General features: G+C 37.3%; 2 protein-coding genes across 2 annotated transcripts in view; both read left to right on the top strand.

Annotated features, from left to right (window-relative positions):
* The window catches only part of LOC127432516 (EH domain-containing protein 1-like), a 44,781-nt gene extending 32,161 nt beyond the window's left edge, over positions 1-12,620 (top strand). Inside the window, exons 3-5 of the mRNA XM_051683714.1 lie at positions 9,784-10,196; positions 10,724-10,888; positions 11,137-12,620. Coding sequence (XP_051539674.1) covers positions 9,784-10,196; positions 10,724-10,888; positions 11,137-11,658 — 1,100 coding nt within the window. The 3' untranslated portion in view covers positions 11,659-12,620. The remainder of the gene's footprint in view (positions 1-9,783; positions 10,197-10,723; positions 10,889-11,136) is intronic.
* Positions 12,621-13,765: 1,145 nt separating this feature from the next.
* The window catches only part of LOC127432520 (coxsackievirus and adenovirus receptor homolog), a 77,511-nt gene continuing 69,214 nt past the window's right edge, over positions 13,766-22,062 (top strand). Inside the window, exon 1 of the mRNA XM_051683718.1 lies at positions 13,766-14,000. Coding sequence (XP_051539678.1) covers positions 13,949-14,000 — 52 coding nt within the window. The 5' untranslated portion in view covers positions 13,766-13,948. The remainder of the gene's footprint in view (positions 14,001-22,062) is intronic.

Raw genomic sequence — 22,062 nt, 5'->3', positions numbered from 1 at the left:
ATCTGCACTAGAATTTTTTTTTTTTTTATATACATGTATGAGATGTATTTTTTTATTTTTTTTTTTATCACTTTCATGTGATTGCAGGAAGCATAACATTCTTATTCACGGATAACAGTGTTAACCGGAAACGTAAACATACTGTTAATCTTACAAACTTTGTTTATGGTTTTTCCAAAATCCCTTGACCAAGACCATGATTATCAACTGCAGCTTCTCCTAGAGTTTTCAAGCTACATACACCAAACTCTGCACAGACCTTCAGACTGTTCTGACTTGGTGTGCTATAACTTTTCTAACTCTTCAGACTCCCATAGATGATCAAATATCCTAAAAGTCCCATAGACTTCCATTGACTGTATGTTCAGAGTCTGCTTGGAATTTAAACTCCTAGAACTACCTAGAAATGCCTTGGCACCACCAACAATGCTATAGCAACTACGTGGCAACCACCAAGTAACTCCCTAGCAACCAGACTGAAAGACTGACTGACTGTAAGGCCTGTACAAACGGCAAGCTTCTAGGCTAAAACTAGTTTAAAATTTCAGACAAGGCTTTGTCAAGCCAACATAGTTTGTCTTGACAAACTTTACCTGTCTTGTTTTTTTGTATGTTATTCAATAGTTTTTAAATATGTGAATCTGGATTCAAATTCCTTTTGTGATCCCTTTGTGTGCTCTTATTTATTTAGTTTGTTTCCCAAACCTTGCTCTTTGTCCTTGTTTCTTACTTGGTGGTGTTCCTCAGGGCTCCATTCTAGGACCTCTCTTGTTTACTGTACACAGTGCCTGTCTTAATTTTTTTTTATGGCTGAGTAGCCTTGGTTGGGTGTCTAGTTTCATCTCTGCCCTCCTCAGCATCTGTTAGTGCTTTAGTGACTTGACTTAGGTTTCCCATTGCCTAGATTTAGGCTTGATTTAGTGGCAGCACAAGTGCTTTCTCGAAACAAGCATTATGTCTTTTATCAGAATTCCATGCTGTGATCTTTTCATGATAAAGAATTTCTAAATGCAAATTTCAATGAATTAATTCTGGTGATGCATATACCATGATTAGTTATTAAAGTGTGCTATTTTTCATGGAAATCATCATAGCAGATTTGTGCATTCTTCCTCTCCCCATGTATTCCAGGAACTCGTAGTGGTGCCGCACTTACACGCACTGGTACTGGAAAGTAGGGCTGGGCGACAATGTCTTACAAAGATCCCGATGCAGATTGTGAACAGACAATATTGGGAAATGGCAAAACCATGGAGCTGGGAAGTTGGCAATTATATTAAACAGTGACCAGGGTGTGAAACTAGCACCTGCCACCCACAAAATACGACGAGGCTGAATCCAGTTCACAAGCTCCTCGTCCAAATGTATTTCATGTGCGGGTAATTTTGCTCATCTACCCGCAACAGGTGGGCGACCTGTAAGACGTCTCGGAGTGACACATGACAAGAAATGCTGTTAGTCACAAAGACATGTGCTTGAAGTTCTTATATTTTTAAGAACAGACTAAATAAAAGCCGTCAATATCTTTGTTTTTTATGCGCATTTTAGGATATCGCGTAAAATCTGCTGGATGGAAACACCAAGATGCGAATAAAATCTCCAAAATGTGCATGGAAAACATGCTCGCTTGAGGTGGATACGTTTTTTATTCTATAAGAATAAATGCGCATAAACTATGATGGAAACACGTTTACAGAATAAACTCCTATTGAATTTAACAGGAATACAAGATGCGCATCAAATAAATTATGTGACTGAATAATTAATTCATAACTGGACAAACCAGCGGATCAATCATCGCAACTGAATTGTTGCCCTGGTCATTCTGAAAAGCAAATGTCCTAAAAATCCAAAGCCTGCGCAGAGCAAATAAGTTAAAAACAAACTTTCACTTTTTTCCAAAGAGCAGGTTTATTGATACTTGAAAGAATATCTTATAGATCCACACTGCAGTGTCATGATGGAGGAACACGCACACACACACATAGTGCTCCCAGAACTGTGACACGCGCTGTCATTTCCAGTCATGAAACAAGTTATTAAAGTGTTTTGTCTGCACATCCTAAACCACGAGTATTTTATTAATAAAAGAGTCACACAGTCGCTACAATATCCCCGGAAGTGACGATTTTGTTCTTTTGCACGCAAGGGATAGAAACGCGGCTTTATCCGCACATTGTTTTTGCGCTATTCTGATTGTTCGCATAAATTTAATTCACAACTTGGATGGAAACATAGCTACTACTTGTGTCTGATTCGCTGTTTGTTCAGAGGCGTGCAGCGCGAGCTGGAACAGGTCTCGTGTCTCGTGGAACAAGTGCATGTAAAGAGTTTTCACTCTTTTTTTTTTTTCATTCATCTGAAAACTGTTTGCAAGGATACTGTCATCTATGAGAATGCTGCAAATGATCTCTGATCATCTCAGGAGGTGCTGTGACTGTAGTTCACTATTTCCACACGGTTAGCATGCATTGTGAATGCAACTCTACAGGTTCAGTAATATATATCTTTGTTTTAAAGAAACAAAGACGAAAGTGAATAAATCAAAGTAATACAAGACATGTTCACTTTGAACCTAAAATAGAGTATTAGTTTCTTTTCTTTTGGCAGCATTAACTGTATTACCAAAACGCAACACAAACACAAACTCGAAAAGAACGCACATTTGGAGGCATTATTTTGGGAACACAAGGGAATTTATTAGGCTTATTTATTTTGATTATCATTGTCTTTACATTTATAATTGTCTTTAGTTCTTAATCTGTAGGCTATTATTAAATTTTCATCTGTTGTGTTAACGGATGCTGGCAAATGGGTCTTTTGGATATGGTAGATGTTTGGATTTGGGGAGGTGGTTAAGATTTTTTTTTATCACTTCGTTATTTTAATGCTTTTTTCATTTAGTTTAAAGTGCAATTTGAATTTAGAAATGTCTTTGTCTCTCAAATTAATTACATTTTAAAAGCAAAAAAATTCACCGACCCTAGGCAGGTGGGTTGATGATTTAATCGGATATCGCAATATTTTTTAAGGCAATTATCGCTAAAATATTTTTTACATATCACCCAGCCCTACTGGAAAGAGAGAATTTCCTTCCACAGCACAGATGAATGCTAAAAACGTTTCCATTATCGCCCCTCCCAGGATTCTAACATTTTTCTTGCTGGTATAAAATTGTAGCTGCGGCATACTTTTTGTTTTATTTTTTTTTATTAAAATCAAGTGTTTATTTCAGTTTTAAAAGGCAATGGAGATCAAGGCATTCAAAGACTACATCTGCTGAATACACATCTTCATATCTACTTTATCAGGATTATGAGGGGGAAAAAAAAGCCCAAGATCAAATTTCGCTAAGAGCGTTGTTGGTTTAATTATTAACTGAAATTGTAGCACCACCAATGCGGCATTAATATTAGCCTGAAGTCTGTGTTACCACTGATGCAACCGAAAATAAGTATTGCACAGAGTAACCTTTTGAGGCCTGTTTGCTGGAACTTATAGCACATATTATATAACACATTAGCAATACCTTACATATTGTTTCTAGGGTCTTTAGGAACAAATTCCAGGGTGTAAGGGTTAACTTTGCCAGGAGCCGAGTAGATTACATACATGCTTGACTTCAATATCTCATAATGGTTCTTTATTTTATTTGAGCAGAGAGATTGCTTGTCAGTGTCTGGATTAGATCTTAGTTTCAAGGGAGAAGGCAATATTACAAATTAGCCTTTCTTTGAAATGACCGCTCTCCATTACTGCGCCAAGATTTTTTTCACCATGTCTATTTATGGTGGTGGGTATGACCAGTCTGTCTTTGTGTTGGTTGTAAACTTTAAGTCACCGACTTGTTCATATTATATACCGTGCATAAAACCCGGCAACCTTGCCGTTCATTCTTTGTAACAAGATTAACTGAACTTTTATTAAACTATGGTTGTGGTCTTAATATTATGCAGCAATACTGCAATGTTGTAATTTTATTTATTTTTTTATGTTAGTAAGTGCTGCATTTGTGTGACCATTTGTATTTAGTTGAGTGCAGGAACACACAATTATATGGCATGCTTAAGTACACAAGGATATCCCATAGTTTACTTAAGGATATCTTCTTTTGGAAAGTATTAGAAAGAAAGTGAGCAAAGAATTGGGAATGTCAAATCATTGGGGGAAAATCCAGGATAAAATACCTTCATCTGAGCTACTTTCACTGAGGCATTCTTTACCAGCCATTTTAATGTATATGTACACACAATCAGCTTATCAGAGTCTGTTCTGACTGAGCTAAGACAGCTTTATCTCTCAGTCTCAAAAGGAAAAAGAAACTCCCAGAGAAAGTAGAGCTTGTTTAGACTAAAATAAACTTCGAAAAATCTTTGTTAGTAAGTTAGTTTTGTGTTAATAAGATTCAAAGCATAGCATTCAAAGAAATTTTTTTTTTTTTTTGCATCACACAATTTACTAAATGTGCAAGTAAAAAATGTGTGGGAAGTAAAATGCATTTTTATATATTTATTTATTAATTATTTTTTGTAGTTTAAGGATAGATGTGTATAACCTTATCCTTTCTCTAGGTGTATTTATACATACACAAACAACCTATCCCCACAAAGCTGTCTAGATCTTTGTGTAAAATTCGATTGGCCTGTTTCATAAGTATTAAGTATTACCATGTTACTCTTGTGAAGGATAGTAGCCAAGAAGCCAATAAATGAGAGGATTGGCAGTGAAGTCACACACATGTTGGATTCAGATCCAGATTTCACATCCTGCTGACGTTTACACAACCTTTGGGAGCTGGGACACAGTCCTTCCTGTTCTCTGCACTAGCAATTATCTTCCACACTCTCTCTCAACCATCCAAATGTAAATTGGTAACTTCTGTCTCAGTAAGCAAGAGAGTTGGACCGGAAATCCTGGTATTAGCCTGTTTATTATTGCATATAGAGAAATATCTGAAGATTAAACCTTTGCCTTAAGAGTTCATGAGCTTTTCGGAAAGTTAGCTTAGTTTTTTTCATCTTTATTATTGAAATATAGAGTCTAGCAATATTTTAAAGCATTTAAAAGGTATGTTTGGTGCATCATCACCTTGGCTACTGTCAGTTTTTTTTTTTTTTTTTCCACATTTCCATTGTTCTCTGTGATATTTTAAATTATTATGTAAATAACCAAAAATGTCGAAGAGGGTCTGTTTTTAGGACAAGTGTCTCCGCAGGACAATTTATTCTCTTTCCTGTTTGTCAGTGAGCGTGGACGTGATGTCAGTTCAGCTGTAGTAAACTGGATGGCACTTGATCAGAACCGTTTCTCATGTTGAAGGAAAGCTGTACTCCACCCTCACGAGCCAATAGTCATGCAAGAGGGCTAGAGAAATGTAGATGGGGTTTATTTATCAATTTAGTTTCCTTTGACAGGAAAAAACACATATTTTAGATTGTGTGAGTTTACCTGATTATGAATTTGAGTTTGTGTTGTAGAGTGATGTGGGCAAGATTGGCAAGTATACTGCCTAGAGGTTGACTGAGCATTTTGTCAATGCTGATAACTAAGGTGGTGGAAAAGGCTGAATTAAAAAAAAAAAAAAATTTTTGGTCTTCCCTACTATGACAGACTAAAACTCACACCCTGTCTACACCGGAAGTGAGCGTCACATCGGGTCAGAAGCAATAGATCCCCATTATAATCAGTGATGCTGTCTACACTGGAAGTGTCCGTTGCGCCGCATCCAGCGCTGACAATAAACGGGTGTCCCTACTACACAAATTAAATGGTTTAGAACATTCGTGTCGACACATCCAGTGTAGACAGCCTTAAACTTAAGCTTAACGGATGTGTCCGGTGTAGACTGTGTTAGAGGCTATAAGAGTCCAGTTGTAGTCAATTGTTAAACCAATCTGAAAAATAAACTTGGCATGTAATGTGGGACTTTTAACTATAAACAAGCCAGGAACACGTCAGGAACTCTTATTTTGATGTGACAGTGACCTGGTTCCATAATAATGCTCTATATTTAAGTATTAACCAAATTAAGCTTTTTAGAGCTCACCAGATGCAGGGTTTTGTATATGTAAATACAGTGTGTGTCTGTGTGTGTGTTTTATATAGAAGTTTACATACACTTAGGTTGAAGTCATTAAACCTCATTTTTTTTAACCACTCCACAGATTTCATATTAGAAAATTATAGTTTTGGCAAGTTGTTTAGGACATCTACTTTTGTGCATGACACAAGTCATTTTTCCAACAATTGTTTACAGACAGATTGTTTCACTTTTAATTGACTATCACAATTCCAGTGGGTCAGAAGTTTACATACACTAAGTTAACTGTGCCTTTAAGCAGCTTGGAATATTCCAGAAAATGATGTCAAGCATTTAGGCAATTAGCCAATAAGCTTCTGATAGGCTAATTGGCTAATTGGAGTCAATTGGAGGTGTACCTGTCATGGGAAAATCAAAAGAAATCAGCCAAGACCTCAGAAATTTTTTGGACCTCCACAAGTCTGGTTCATCCTTGGGAGCAATTTCCAAATGTCTGAAGGTACCACGTTCATCTGTACAAACAATAGTACGCAAGTATAAACACCATGGGATCACGCAGCCATCATACTGCTCAGGAAGGAGACTCATTCTGTCTCCTAGAGATGAATGTAATTTGGTGCAAAAAGTGCAAATCAATCCCAGAACAACAGCAAAGGACCTTGTGAAGATGCTGGAGGAAACAGGTAGACAAGTATCTATATCCACAGTAAAATGAGTCCTATAATGACATAACCTAAAAGCCTGCTCAGCAAGGAAGAAGCCACTGCTTCAAAACCACCATAAAAAGCCAGACTACAGTTTGTAAGTGCACATGGGGACAAAAGTCTTACTATTTGGAGAATTCCTCTGGTCTAATGAAACAAAAATTGAACTGTTTGGCCATAATGACCATCGTTATGTTTGGAGGAAAAAGGGTGAGGCTTGCAAGTTGAAGAACACCATCCCAACCGTGAAGCATGAGGGTGGCAGCATCATGTTGTGGGGATGCTTTGCTGCAGGAGGGACTGGTGCACTTCACAAAATATATGGCATCATAAGGAAGAAGCTGACTCAGTTACACCAGTTCTGTCTGGAGGAATGGGCCAAAATTCCAGCAGCTTATTGTGAAAAGCTTGTGGAAGTCTACCCAAAACGTTTGACCCAAGTTAAACAATTTAAAGGCAATGATACCAAATACTAACAAAGTGTATGTAAACTTCTGACCCACTGGGAATGTGATGAAAGAAATAAAAGCTGAAATAAATCGTTCTCTCTACTATTATATTTCTTAAATGCTTAAAATAAAGTAGTGATCCTAACTGACCTAAGACAGGGAATGTTTTCTACAATTAAATGTCAGGAATTGTGAAAAATGAGTTTAAAAGTATTTGGCTAAGGTGTATGTAAAGTTCCAAATTCAACTGTGTGTATATGTATGTATGTGTGTGTGTGTATGTATTTATGTATGTACAGGTGCATCTCAATAAATTAGAATGTCGTGGAAAAGTTCATTTATTTCAGTAGTTCAACTCAAATTGTGAAACTCGTGTATTAAATAAATTCAGTGCACACAGACTGAAGTAATTTAAGTCTTTGGTTCTTTTAATTGTGGTGATTTTGGCTCACATTTAACAAAAACCCACCAATTCACTATCTCAAAAAATTAGAATACATCATAAGACCAAATAAAAAAAACATTTTTAGTGCATTGTTGTCCTTCTGGAAAGTATGTTCATTTACTGTATATGTACTCAGTACTTGGTAGGGGCTCCTTTTGCTTTAATTACTGCCTCAATTCAGCGTGGCATGGAGGTGATCAGTTTGTGGCACTGCTGAGGTGGTATGGAAGCCCAGGTTTCTTTGACAATGGCCTTCAGCTCATCTGCATTTTTTTGGTCTCGTTTCTCATTTTCCTCTTGACAATACCCCATAGATTCTCTATGGGGTTCAGGTCTGGTGAGTTTGCTGGCCAGTCAAGCACACCAACACCATGGTCATTTAACCAACTTTTGGTGCTTTTGGCAGTGTGGGCAGGTGCCAAATCCTGCTGGAAAATGAAATCAGCATCTTTAAAAAGCTGGTCAGCAGAAGGAAGCATGAAGTGCTCCAAAATTTCTTGGTAAACGGGTGCAGTGACTTTGGTTTTCAAAAAACACAATGGACCTACACCAGCAGATGACATTGCACCCCAAATCATCACAGACTGTGGAAACTTAACACTGGACTTCAAGCAACTTGGGCTATGAGCTGCTCCACCCTTCCTCCAGACTCTAGGACCTTGGTTTCCAAATGAAATACAAAACTTGCTCTCATCTGAAAAGAGGACTTTGGAACACTGGGCAACAATCCAGTTCTTCTTCTCCTTAGCCCAGGTAAGACGCCTTTGACGTTGTCTGTGGTTCAGGAGTGGCTTAGCAAGAGGAATACGACAACTGTAGCCAAATTCCTTGACATGTCTGTGTGTGGTGGCTCTTGATGCCTTGACCCCAGCCTCAGTCCATTCCTTGTGAAGTTCACCCAAATTCTTGAATCGATTTGCTTGACAATCATAAGGCTGCGGTTCTCTCGGTTGGTTGTGCATCTTTTTCTTGCACACTTTTTCCTTCCACTCAACTTTCTGTTAACATGCTTGGATACAGCACTCTGTGAACAGCCAGCTTCTTTGGCAGTGAATGTTTGTGGCTTACCCTCCTTGTGAAGGGTGTCAATGATTGTCTTCTGGACAACTGTCAGATCAGCAGTCTTCCCCATGATTGTGTAGCCTAGTGAACCAAACTGAGAGACCATTTTGAAGGCTCAGGAAACCTTTGCAGGTGTTTTGAGTTGATTAGCTGATTGGCATGTCACCATATTCTAATTTTTTGAGATAGTGAATTGGTGGGTTTTTGTTAAATGTGAGCTAAAATCATCACAATTAAAAGAACCAAAGACTTAAACTACTTCAGTCTGTGTGCATTGAATTTATTTAATACACGAGTTTCACAATTTGAGTTGAATTACTGAAATAAATGAACTTTTCCACGACATTCTAATTTATTGAGATGCACCTGTATGTGTGTGTGTGTATGTATATATATATATATATATATATATATATATAAAACATGCATACATACATTTTCAGCAGATGAGGTTTAGTAAGGTTTTATACATGGTTATGAAAAAGGTTTATTTTTAGTGACAAGATGAAGTTCGAGATGCAATGTGCTGACTGGCATGTTTTCCATGTATTTGCATTTTTCTTTGCATGTCCTTGCTTCAATTTGAAGCACACTTATCTAATCAAAATAACTAAATATACATTGAAGTGAGGATAAAAATATGGATAAATATTGTCAATGATACAACAAAATCCCACCAGGTGTCAGTGATTTGTTTTAATTTCACCTCTAGAGGCTGTTATACTGTAGAATCCTCCAGTGCTGGCCACAGAGGAACACGGAGGAAAATAAATAAAACATAATTTCATTTTTAATAGATTTTTACCAATAACAAATAATTTCAAAAAGCAACTATTGGCACTGATTAATCGGTAAAACTGATGAATCGGTCTACATCTAATACTGCCCTTTATTTGGGGTGGGAGGACAAGTGTTGCACTGTACTTTGTCAGGGAGGCATACACCCACACATATATAAGGTCCCCTTGCATTAAATGAGCTGAATGACTAAGTCGGTTAAATGATAATTTGCCTGTTAAAATATTTTACGATTTTAAAACTTTGTCCTGCTCTCCCATACTTACCAGTGCGCATCTCTTTCAGGTTATGACTTCGCCGCTGTACTCGAATGGTTTGCTGAACGTGTGGACCGCATCATTCTTCTCTTTGACGCACACAAGTTGGACATTTCGGACGAGTTCTCCGAGGTGATCCGTGCCCTGAAGAACCATGAGGACAAGATGCGGGTGGTACTCAATAAAGCTGACCAGATCGGCACCCAGCAGCTCATGAGAGTGTATGGCGCCCTCATGTGGTCACTCGGTAAAATTGTCAACACCCCAGAGGTGATCCGAGTTTATATCGGCTCATTCTGGGCTCAGCCACTGCTGGTTCCAGATAACAGGAAACTGTTTGAGGCAGAGGAGCAAGACCTTTTCCGTGACATCCAGGGACTTCCACGTAATGCAGCGCTCCGCAAGCTGAATGACCTTATTAAACGGGCCCGTCTAGCAAAAGTAAGAAAATAGTGTAGAAAAGGTATAGAAAATGTGTTTATAGTTAATTATGGTATAGGGGCTGTCTTCTTGATGAACACTGTTTATTTACATTTTTTTAGGTTTTACCAGCATGTCTACCAATATTTGTGGTTCTCAAGTATAGAGATTAGTGTTTAAGTGTATGGCGCCCTCATGTGATAATTTGCTAAAATTGGGAGTCAATAAAAATCAATCTTATTTGTATTTTTTTTTTTTTATATATTTAAAAAAGTAAATCAGAAAAAAAAACATAGTTGCTACAGTTTTTATTATCCACCATCACTGTCATAAAAAAATATTAAATAAAATTCTGAAAACTTTATAGACAGTTTGAAGGAGATTCCATAATTAATATATTATGGTTTTATATAAGAATAACTAGTAACTGTGGTATTTTGGCAGAAGCCAATTCATTTTTGTATGAGTGTTCACAAACAATTTTTTTATTTTTCCATTATCGCTTAGACATTGTCAATATTAATTGCAAAATGTCTTTTTCATTTCAGGTTCATGCCTATATCATCAGTGCTTTGAAGAAAGAAATGCCAAACATGTTTGGGAAGGAGAATAAAAAAAAGGAGCTCATTGCTAACCTGGGGGAAATCTATGCAAAGATTGAAAAAGAGCATCAGATCTCCCCTGGTGATTTTCCCAAACTCACTAAAATGCAGGTACATGAAAATGTCAAGTTTTTAGCATCTTCATTTAGCCAGATTATTTCGAAGTGATCAAAACAATTTTATTCCCTTCATCAATTAAATTATTCAATTATTCAGATGTGAAATTTAGTTTTAGTTCCAAAAATATTTTCACAGCCTCTAAGGGTACAAAATACTATTAAACATTTGTCTACTTATTATTTTCCTCCGAGCTCTTCCTCCACCTTGACATTCATGTTAACAGTTGTCTTAATTATTAGGAAATCCTTGCTGGTCAGGACTTCACAAAGTTTCAAACACTGAAGCCCAAGCTGCTGGAATCAGTGGAGGACATGCTGGCCAACGACATCGCCAAACTCATGACTCTCGTACGGCAGGAGGAAGCTGCCATGCCCAGTCAGTGTGTCCATGGTGGTGCCTTTGAAGGCACTATGAATGGACCTTTCGGGCACGGTTATGGAGAGGGAGCTGGTGAAGGCATTGACGAGCTGGAGTGGATCGTAGCGAAAGACAAACCAACTTATGATGAGATCTTCTACACCCTGTCACCTGTCAACGGGAAGGTCACGGGTGCCATGGCCAAGAAGGAGATGGTCAAATCCAAGCTGCCCAACACTGTTCTAGGAAAAATCTGGAAGCTTGCCGACGTGGATAAGGATGGGTTCCTGGATGATGAGGAATTTGCCCTGGCTAACCACCTCATCAAGGTTAAGCTAGAGGGGCACGAGTTACCAGCTGAGCTTCCTGATCACCTTGTGCCTCCTTCCAAACGAGGACAGTAACAAATTGGGGAAAATAAATGTTATTATTGAGACAAATGGAGTAGAAGTTATGAATATGGGAGAGGGGTGGGGGTCTAAAAATATATGCAAAGAATATTAAATAACCAAACCATATGCATTGGATGTCAAAATAAGCCAAACAGCTTTTAACTTATACATCACAACAGTTATTTTGTTGTTTTCATTATTATTTTCGCATTATCATCTTTGATCTTGTTAGACCGGTTGTTAGCAACCTAATCAAAACTAAGAATATTAAGAAATTAGCACTCTGTCATTGTATTTCTCTAATTCTAGATGTAGCCTAATTCTGGTAAAGCACATATGATGGTATGCTGGCAGGGTGATTCATTATGACCAAAACATTCTGAAGGCTATAATTATTGTTGAAAGTTAAGTGAAATCTGTAATTTAATTGTTCCATATCTTTAAACTGATGTTTTTTTTTTCTGTACTTTTATTACTTCAGGTCTTCTCACGTTTAAAGTCATGCTTTTAACTTTCCAGATGGGTCTGTGTCGTTCAAATTGAGTTTTTCATCAGTTTTTCTCATTGTTTAGATTTAGCGGACTTAAGCTTAACTTTGTCAGTAGTTAAGCACTAATCACTGTGTAGAATTCATAACTGATGAACTGTATCCTCATGAGGTGTGGCTTTGAATCTGGTCTGTATTACATAGGCAGCAACTCTTAAGCTGCTTTCCTTCCATGGCTCTTCTCTGCCCTTCACTGTATTTTGCTCTGATCCAGGTTATCTGGATTCTGGACACACTAGCAATTCTAGACAACCTTTTTTTTTCACTGATGTTGCATTGTCTGTCATGATGGTTAAAAATATTGTTGTGAGTTATAGCTATTCAAAACGAGATGTGTAAGTGACAAGAAATCCAACAGACAGACAGACGTCCAACTGTATAATATGTGTATAAGTTATATAAATGGCACTGCTCGCATTGGCCTCTATCTGTGCCTGTTCATTGAATGGTCTCTATATGCGTCAGCCTGCTGCAATATAAAAAGCTTTATACACTCCCTCTATAAATACTGTTCATATGTATATGTATTTTTTATTTATTTTTTTGGTGTATTTTGCACTCAAAAGCTTTCACAAGCCTGCTTTGTTCCCCCTATACCAAGTATGTTAGTATAGGGTAAGAGCTAGGGTCAGAAATTCCCCTGGATATGTGGGTGCCAAAAATGCCTCTGTAATGAATTCCCCGGTTTTATTTGCAACATCTGATATATTGCTAAATATTAGAGTTTAGGCCTAGGTATACATACTATTGCATTAAATATAACATCTAATTATTGAGAGTAATAATTTATGAAAGCAAATTTATTAAATTGAAGTGTTTGACATAAAAGGTAGAGAAACATGCCCTCATAAAAGTATAATATGCCCCAGAAATTCAAATCCAGGGTGCAAATAGAAAACAGGTATTACTGGACAGTGTAATACAAATTCTGTATAATACAGCTTTATGCTAGATGTTTTCCTCCGCATTTAAAAATGTAATTTTTTAAATAAAGTAATCAGTTTTTTCTTTTTAAAATGAAAAGGCCTATGTCTGACTAGTAATTATTTTTATGATATATGACTATGGTACTTCAATCTTGCACTTTGATCACTGTTTGTAGATAAAGAAGTGGTCTATGATGTTCGTCCTACGAATTTGAAGATGACCACGACATTAGTCTTTTGTTGAACGGGTGCGATGGGGACGTATGTGGCTGATAAGGCAAATCTACTAACAGCACTTTTTGTGTAAGCAGGTAATAATCTTCATAAACTAAATATAAAAGAATATATATCATGAAAATATGTGCAGTATATCCTTGAGACTGACACAGTATGGCTTCATTCCCTTGTGCTTCTCAATAATTAAATCAAGGAGCTCCCGCGATGGGTGAAAGGTGCCATGCGTAGTTCCTGGCAGGCTACTCAGTTTTACAGGCTCTATATGGTTAGGATTAGGGTGGGGGTGGGAATAGGAGGACATCTGCTGCCTCCCAGGAACAAACAGGCACATTAGATTCGGTGGTGCTGTTGTACTACGCGTACGCGAGAGGGCGTGAAAACACCTCAAACTCAAAAGTTCTCCCGGCTGATACCTCCGGAAATCACGTGTGCAGATTTCAGCCTCAATTCACCTGCGCGAGCAAGCGATTGGACTTCTGATGCTGCGCGAGACTGGCGAAAGAACAGCGAACACGAAACAGTAGAAGTCTGGGCGGAAAAGTTATTTTTATACTCGCACTGGTTACTAAATTGTGGCTTAAAAGGCAGAGGGATGGATTTTAGGACGTTCTGGTTCTGTTTAATCAATATAATTCTTCTCACAGGTAAGTTTTATCGTGGCTGTTTCTGAAGGCTTTTGAACCCGAGACGGTTGAGGACAAGCTCACGAGCTACTTTGCCTCAAGAGTTTTCGAAAAACTTCATACTTTATTTATTTTTGTTTCGTTTGTGTGTGTGTGTGTGTGTGTTTTATATCGAAGTTTTCATATGTTAACGCTTTTATCTAAACCTTAGACTCTAAACCAAATTTTCTGCAGCAGGACTGACCATCGATACCGAGCTTCAAAAGTTTCCGTTAAAAAAAAAAAAAAAGAATTCTCTTCATTGAAATCAAGTTACCGGTTCAAAATCTGATGGCTTATTTTAAAATCTGACAACAGATGTATACATAACGAATTTAAACGAAAATATAAAGAAATCTGTCAATAGGACGTATTGTTCGCCGCTTGTTACAGTGTATAATGATAAATTAGCTGAGGTTCAGTGCCACATGTGAATGCGTTTTTTGCTCTTTGAACTTTAATGATTAACTAGCCTGATCCTGGGAAGAAGTTGGTTGTTTAGTGTATAGGTTTTACAGAATTTCACTTGTATGGCAGAATAGGTAATCGGTAAGCGTTTTTGTGTCCTTGGTCCGTTATACGTACTGTAATATCGGAATTAAATTAAAACCTGTATGGTTGGTCATTAGAAAGTGTTTTCTTTACACGACTATTAGAGAGAGAATATTTTGGAAAATGTTTTTCCAATTGGCTTTCAAAGCCAATTTCTGCTTGTTGCCAGTTAACACAATAGGCTTAACTTCATAAGAGGGGCTTCTTTCAGTCTACCATCTGCCAATGGAAGCATCACTTGTAGCCCCCCTCCCCCTTAAAGAAGACTGCTGTACATGGATGAAACTGAGGTTGCTTCTTATCCAGTGCTGATGTATATGTCCGATCCCTTGCCTATAAAATGGGCTGATGCACACTGGCTTTTTTGAGCTTATTTAATCTCTAGTGAAAATTGTTAACTTCTGAGAGAGCCACATGTTGAATAATTGGTAACTGCTTTATGAGGCACTTCTGATTGTTGACTGACCAGCTGGTGGATAGTTAATAGCTTGGGGAAATGCAGCATTTTTCTTTGTCATACTAGGAAGCAAATGCAGAGCAAAAGAATACCGCAAGTGTTAACACCGAAATCAGCCTCACTAACACACTCACAGCAAAATTGTCAGGATTCGTACGACTTTTCTGAATTGGCCTAATTCATATGATATCATGCGACTGCACTTGTTTGAATTCCTACGACTTTCACTACAGCCAATGACGTCGCTGGACGTCGTTTCCATCTAATACACAACAATTATTTGCTTCTGTCACACACAACAGCTGCCTATCCTGTTGACACTCTATTAGGGTTATGCCGATAGACGATGATCTCAGGGATCGATGATGGTCAGAGTGATCGCCAATAGCTGATGCCTTTGACAATGTCAAGACGATATTTGGCTCGTTTTCCCATTAGTGTATTAAATTATTATTATTAGGTTATTATTATTATCAAATTAATATTACAAATAATTTGCCCGTAGAGACAGACACGCTCTTGAAGAAAAACACTTTATTATTTTTTTAAGAACAGATGACAGAAAAGACATCTGTGCACATGTATGACACGCTGTTTGTACGGAGGCGAGCAGTCTCGTGGAACACGCATGTAAAAGGTTCTAACTCTTTCTTTGTTTCAGACTCCTGATTTTTATTTATTTATTTATCTTTTTTTTTTTTTTTTTTTTTTTTTGCAAGAACAGTATCGTCTATGAGTGCTGCAAATGACCTCAGACATCTCAGCTCAGGAGGTGCTTTGAGTTTAGTTCGCTTTATTTCCACAGAGCAGTTCATTGTGAACGCAACTCTGCAGCCTATAAATCTGTGATTAAAACATAAAATAATACAAAAACACGTTCACCTCAAACCACGATTTATATCTCAGTGATTTATTATCATTATAATTATTTTACATTTACAATTATTTTTATGTCTTCATTTGTGTAAGTTATTTTCCGCCTGCATGTTTAGACAGATACTTGCCTGACGGTAAATTGAAAGGTGGTTACTTTAATTTTTTTGGATCACTTCGTTATTTTAATTGCTTTTTTAATTGGAGTGCAATTTGAATTTAGAAATGTATTTGATTTTAAGTTTTTTGTTTTTAAATAAATGAATAAAATTTTCAATGCAGAATCACTAAAGCAAGAATATTCACCGATCCATCAGCCCAATATAATTGGCGATAGGCCTAATTGCTGATGTAACTGGATATTGTGAGATATATATATATTTATGAAGGAGGGAACAAAACAAATTTAGTCACACACATTATGTCTTTTCCTGGACAATGAAATACCTGACTGGTAGAGAATGCACGGATGAAGTAGGTTAGTTTCCAAAGAGATGTTGCCCTTCACAACTGTTGTAAAGCCGTCTTTCAAAAAGTTGAACAGCACACATTTTAATTCCACTTAATTTTTTTCCAGTTTCATTTGAATTTTTAAAGTTCAAAGTTTTAAATCAAGGTGTCTTGCTTGATCTGATTATGGAGAAGATTGGCCAGCCATACACTAATCAGGTTATACACCAATCAGGTTAAGTTTATATAACGGGTTGGGGTAAGGGCATACTATTAATAAGTATGTCCTTAACACCTCACGCACGGAATTCGTGCTTCCGCATTGGACATCCGGGAATTTGCACGTGATGAAGTCTTACAAGTTTATGCGAACAGAATCATGCGAGATCAGACAAAATATCCAACTTGTAAATTATGTACGAATTTTCATGAGATTGGTTTGGCCACGCCCTCCCTTCATTTCTCTTGAATTACATCTGAAATTACATAGCACTGCTGGTATGATCTTGTGCAGATGTGGGCAAAGGTTACCTGAGCTATTCAGAGAGAGAGAGAGAGATTGTGTAGCATTCAGGCCAGCACTAGGAAAGACAAACTGAAAAAGCATAGAGAGAGAGTGGCATGGATAGGGCAAATGACATTCCGGGCCACTGGTTACTGATAAACTAGAGTCGAACAATAACAAGTTTTGTGTGCTAACACTGCTTTTGTTTTAATGCATGGAATGTGTACAAGCTTGTTTTTGATGTGTTTATCTCGGATATAATGAGTAACGATGCATTTTCTTATCAATGCGGGAGACATTTGAGTATGTGGTTTTGTATGCTTGTTTGTGTGACATTTATTCCTCAATGGAGTTAGTGTAGCTCAAACTCATTACCATCACAATGGAATGTCGAGTCTGACATTTGTGTTTTCGGTCACTCTCAGCTGACAAGCATATTATTTTGACGTTGGTTTCAAATCTATTTCTCTTCCTTTTTTTCTTTTTTCACCCAATTTGGAATGCCCAATTCCCAATGTGCTTTTTAAGTCCTCATGGTCGCGTAGTGATTCGCCTCAGTCTGGGTGGGGGAGGTCGAATCCCAGTTGCCTCCGCGTCTGAGACTGTCAACCTGCACGTCTTATCACATGGCTTGTTAAGCGCGTTGCCACGGAGACATAATGCGTGTGGAGGCTTCACGCCATCCGCCGCCGAAAGCACGCTCAACTCGCCACGCACCCCACCGAGAACGAACCACATTATAGCGACCACGAGGAGTTTACCCCATGTGACTCTACCCTCCCTAGCAACTGGGCCAGTTTGGTTACTTAGGAGACCTGGCTGAAGTCACTCAGCACGCCGAACTCCAGGGGTGGTAGCCAGCGTATTTTACCACTGAGCTACCCAGGCCCCCTCAAAGCTATTTCTAATGCATGTTGACATTTTTACACTCTACATAATGCATGGACGATTTAAAGACATGACACTTTTACGAGTGTAATAATACAAATGTCATTTTTAAAAATTCAAATAGCTTACCTTTGCTGATATGAGATACTTCTGTCCTGGATTACAAACACAATCTATATAATTGCATGGATTGTTTGAGCTCTTTCTATTTTCATTGTCTTTGTAAAATTCATCTTTGAGTCTGCCTCAGTTAAGTAATTGTTTAGCCTAGTTTGAGGCATCAGCATGCACAAAAATGAAAGTTATTGCCAGCTGTATAGTAAAAAATGTAAAAGTTCATTTTAAAATCTATTTTGAATGAAATAAAAAATGCTGGCAAGCATTTTTCAGGTTTGAAACAACGCTATGTCTTCACTGTCCAGTCCTTTAGTCTGTGGTGTCTTCCCTGTTCTGTCCTATAGTCCCTGGTGTCCATTAAAGACATATTCCCAATAATAACTTCCATAGGTACTGACAGTCATGTCCCTTCACTTAGACATTAGGCAGATGCTGTCAGACATCCCTGGTCAGTCAGCACTTTTATTTTGTTCTTGCTCACGTGTATGTTTGTGAGCTCACTCATTCATGTCCACCCAGTGTTGTAGTATGCACTCAACTCCTTAACGTTATCTGGTTTTTCTTTCTAAAGTTTGACTCATACTTATCTACTCTACAAAAGCCATTAAGAACCCTGCCGGACCTTCCCATTCACAATTGATCGAATGTAGTGTCTTGTTTTAACCCCATTTAATGTCAGTGTGCTGGGATGAGAACCACCTCAACCTTGTGTTGGCCTGTGATGTAGTTACCTGATAAGCCAACCTACTCTGGTGCCCCTTCCTGGAGACCGTTGCTAGGTGATCTCTGACACACAACCACGCAGGTCCTTGGAACATGAGTGTGGAGGAGCACTTGTTTATTCATAGTATTGGAGAGGGATTCTGAGCGTAAATGCTTTTCTAAACAGTTGTTCAGGTAATAGAGGTAGAAAAATATCAAAAATTATCTCCTGGTCTTTGTACATTAATGTCAGCTTTTTTATATATATATTTGTAGATTGTTGTCTAGTGCAGTAGGGATGAGACTCTTAAGGAACTTAATTAGTCCAGTTCTTATTCCTTTTAACAATTCTGGTTCCTTAACATTTCCATTAATGATTCTTTTAGTACTTTTGAGGAAGAATAAAAAATGCATTTATTTTTTCATTTACTGCCCTCAGCAGCTTGTTGCTAAATGATAAGGTCATTAAAGGAATATTCCATGTTCAATACAAGTTAAGCTCTATCGACTGCGTTTGTGGCATAATGTCAATTAAAACAAAAATGAATTTTGACTGGTCCCTCCTTGTCTTTAAAAAAAAAAAAAAAATCGAGATTACTGTGAAGATGGTTGCATACCGGACTAGAAGCAAAACGCTGCATCACGGCTAGGACACGGCACAGGTATCAAACGCAGGGCACTCGATGCGTTTCAGGTGACAGACAGTACAAAAGTTACCAAAGTTTTTCCTTTCTTCAAGAATGAGTAAATAATCTATGTCCTTTGATAATGATTTGGGTTAAATTTAATGGAAAATATGCAAGTTGCAATCTGTGGCATGGCAGAAGTTTGAGCAGCCTCTGGAGTCGTAGCTGGGCGACACCGACAGATGCCGAGCAGTGGCGGCGGTGTACGTACTTTCATTGAAAACAGTTGGTTCGAATTTTAGAATGCAACATGTCGTCCACCAGATGCATCTGGTGTGAGGCACCTATAATGAAAGCTAATGTGGCCAATGTTTAGATGGTTAAAGGCAGATATTTTAAGCTTATAATTTTATAATGAATTCATTCTTCTGTTAAAACTTTTATTTTTTTGAGCTGTAAATTGTTTAAATTGTAATTTTTGCAGTCATTTTAGGGTTTTTATCACACTAAAATAATGTTTACATGCATATTGTTTGTCTTGTGGCTATAATTTTGAAAAAGTGAGTATTTTAATGTTTATAAATTGGTCCCCATTCACTTCCATTGTAAGCGCTTCACTGTAACCCAGATTTTTGCTTTTTATAAAGAAAAGGAGGGGCAAGACTAAATTAATTTTTGTGGTAATAAACAATGCCACAAATGGTGTCGACTGAGCATAACTTGTATTGAACCTGGAATATTCCTTTAAAGATTTGGACAGAGCAGATTTAACAAATCAGAAAGAAAGGCTTGAAAAAGGCTTGTTTATGCAGTCTTTTTAGAGACATAAATGAAAACCAATTAATTATGGCTATATATTATAGTGCTACAACTTGCGATTTCTTTTATTTATTTTTTTGATAATTAATCTTTTGATTATTTCTTCGATTAATCAGATAAAAAAGGCAAATAATATTTACTGTATTTTTATTAACTTTATTGTTTAAAAATATGGGGGGGGATTCTCAGATGCATTGCAATTATTTCTCCAATTCTGATTTGATTCTTAAATTCTGAATTGATTCTGAGTTAAACTTAAACCGTGGCAGCACAGTGGATCTTATGTGCGCACCAGAGATCGAGTGAGATGCTAGAAAGGAACGGGTCAGACGCACATATACTAAAGCCAAGTGCACACAACAGGACTGATTGCAGGCTGGGTGTATCAACCACGACCATCGCCCTGACTGAAACTATGATCTGAAAATTCATTCACAAATTCACGCACATAGCAATGAAGTTTATTTGTGATATCACATAAACAAACAACTTGGAAAAAAAGGCTTGTGCCCGCTATTGTACTGATTTGCACAGAACAGAGTAAAAAAAAATCTAAATGAGACATGTAGGTGATGTTTTTATTTTCTAATTATTTTTTGTCTCCTGCTTCTTAAAGCTTGTTTTGTAATCGAATCGTTAACATTTGAATCGTTATCGAAACAAATCGTGAGGCCAGTGAAGATTCACAGCTCCAAAAATTTAAATTTATAACTGTGTACAAAAAAAGGTTTAAAATAGGAATGTTACCATATACATAGAGCAATAATATGCATACAATGGCAAGAAAAATTATGTGAACCCTTTGGAATGACCTGAATTGTATAAATTTGTCTTAAAATCTGGTTTGATCATCTAAGTTACAATAATGAACACAATCTGTTTAAAAAAAACAAAATGATCTGTTTGAATAACACACAAATTATTGTATTGTTCTTGTACATATTGAATACATCATTCAATCATTCACAGCGTAGGTTGGAAAAAGTATGTGAACCCCTAGGTTAATGATTAGATACCAATTTTAGAGAGGGATAATTCACTGATTGCCGATATATTTAATTTTTGAGCTGGAATGAAAACAGACCTTTTCTGTGTGGATTTTTCACCGATTTTGCACTTATACGACTATGCAAAGGTACTCAGAAGGCTGATTTCTTAAATATTTTTTATCAAAGAATATTTGACATTATTATTATACATTGTCAACAAATTCTAGAAATGAACACTGAGAAAATAAAGAATAAATAAAAATAAAGTAGCAAAATAAACATCAGTACTGTTTAGTATCAGTCAAATGCTGACTACAGTGCATCCGGAAAGTATTCATAGCGCTTCACTTTTTCCACATTTTGTTGTGTTACAGCCTTATTCCAAAATGGATTAAATTCATTATTTTCCTCAAAATTCTACAAACAGTACCCCGTAATGACAACGTGAAAGAAGTTTGTTTGAAATCTTTGCAAATTTATTAAAAAACGAAAAAAAATCACTTGTACATAAGTATTTACAGCCTTTGCCATGACACTCAAAATTGAGCTCAGGTGCATCCTGTTTCCACTGATCATCCTTGAGATGTTTCTACAACTTGATTGGAGTCCACCTGTGGTAAATTCAGTTGATTGGACATGATTTGGAAGGCACACACCTGTCTATATAAGGTCCCACAGTTAACAGTGCATGTCAGAGCACAAACCAAGCCATGAAGTCCAAGGAATTGTCTGTAGACCTCCGAGACAGGATTGTATCGAGGCACAGATCTGGAGAAGGGTACAGAAAAATTTCTGCAGCATTGAAGGTCCCAATGAGCACAGTGGCTTCCATCATCCGTAAATGGAAGAAGTTTGGAACCACCAGGACACTTCCTAGAACTGGCCGAGAGGTCCTGCAAAGAAGAATGGGAGAAACTGCCCAAAATAGGTGTGCCAAGCTTGTAGCATCATACTCAAAAAGACTTGAGGCTGTAATTGGTGCCAAAGGTGCTTCAACAAAGTATTGAGCAAAGGCTGTGAATACTTATGTACATGTGATTTTTTTTTTTCCTTCGTTTTTTATTTT

The sequence above is a fragment of the Myxocyprinus asiaticus genome, chromosome 42, assembly GCF_019703515.2.
Source record: "Myxocyprinus asiaticus isolate MX2 ecotype Aquarium Trade chromosome 42, UBuf_Myxa_2, whole genome shotgun sequence".
NCBI lineage: Eukaryota > Metazoa > Chordata > Actinopteri > Cypriniformes > Catostomidae > Myxocyprinus > Myxocyprinus asiaticus.
Note: the sequence above shows the minus strand (reverse complement) of the source record. Positions and strands in the feature narration are given on the sequence as shown.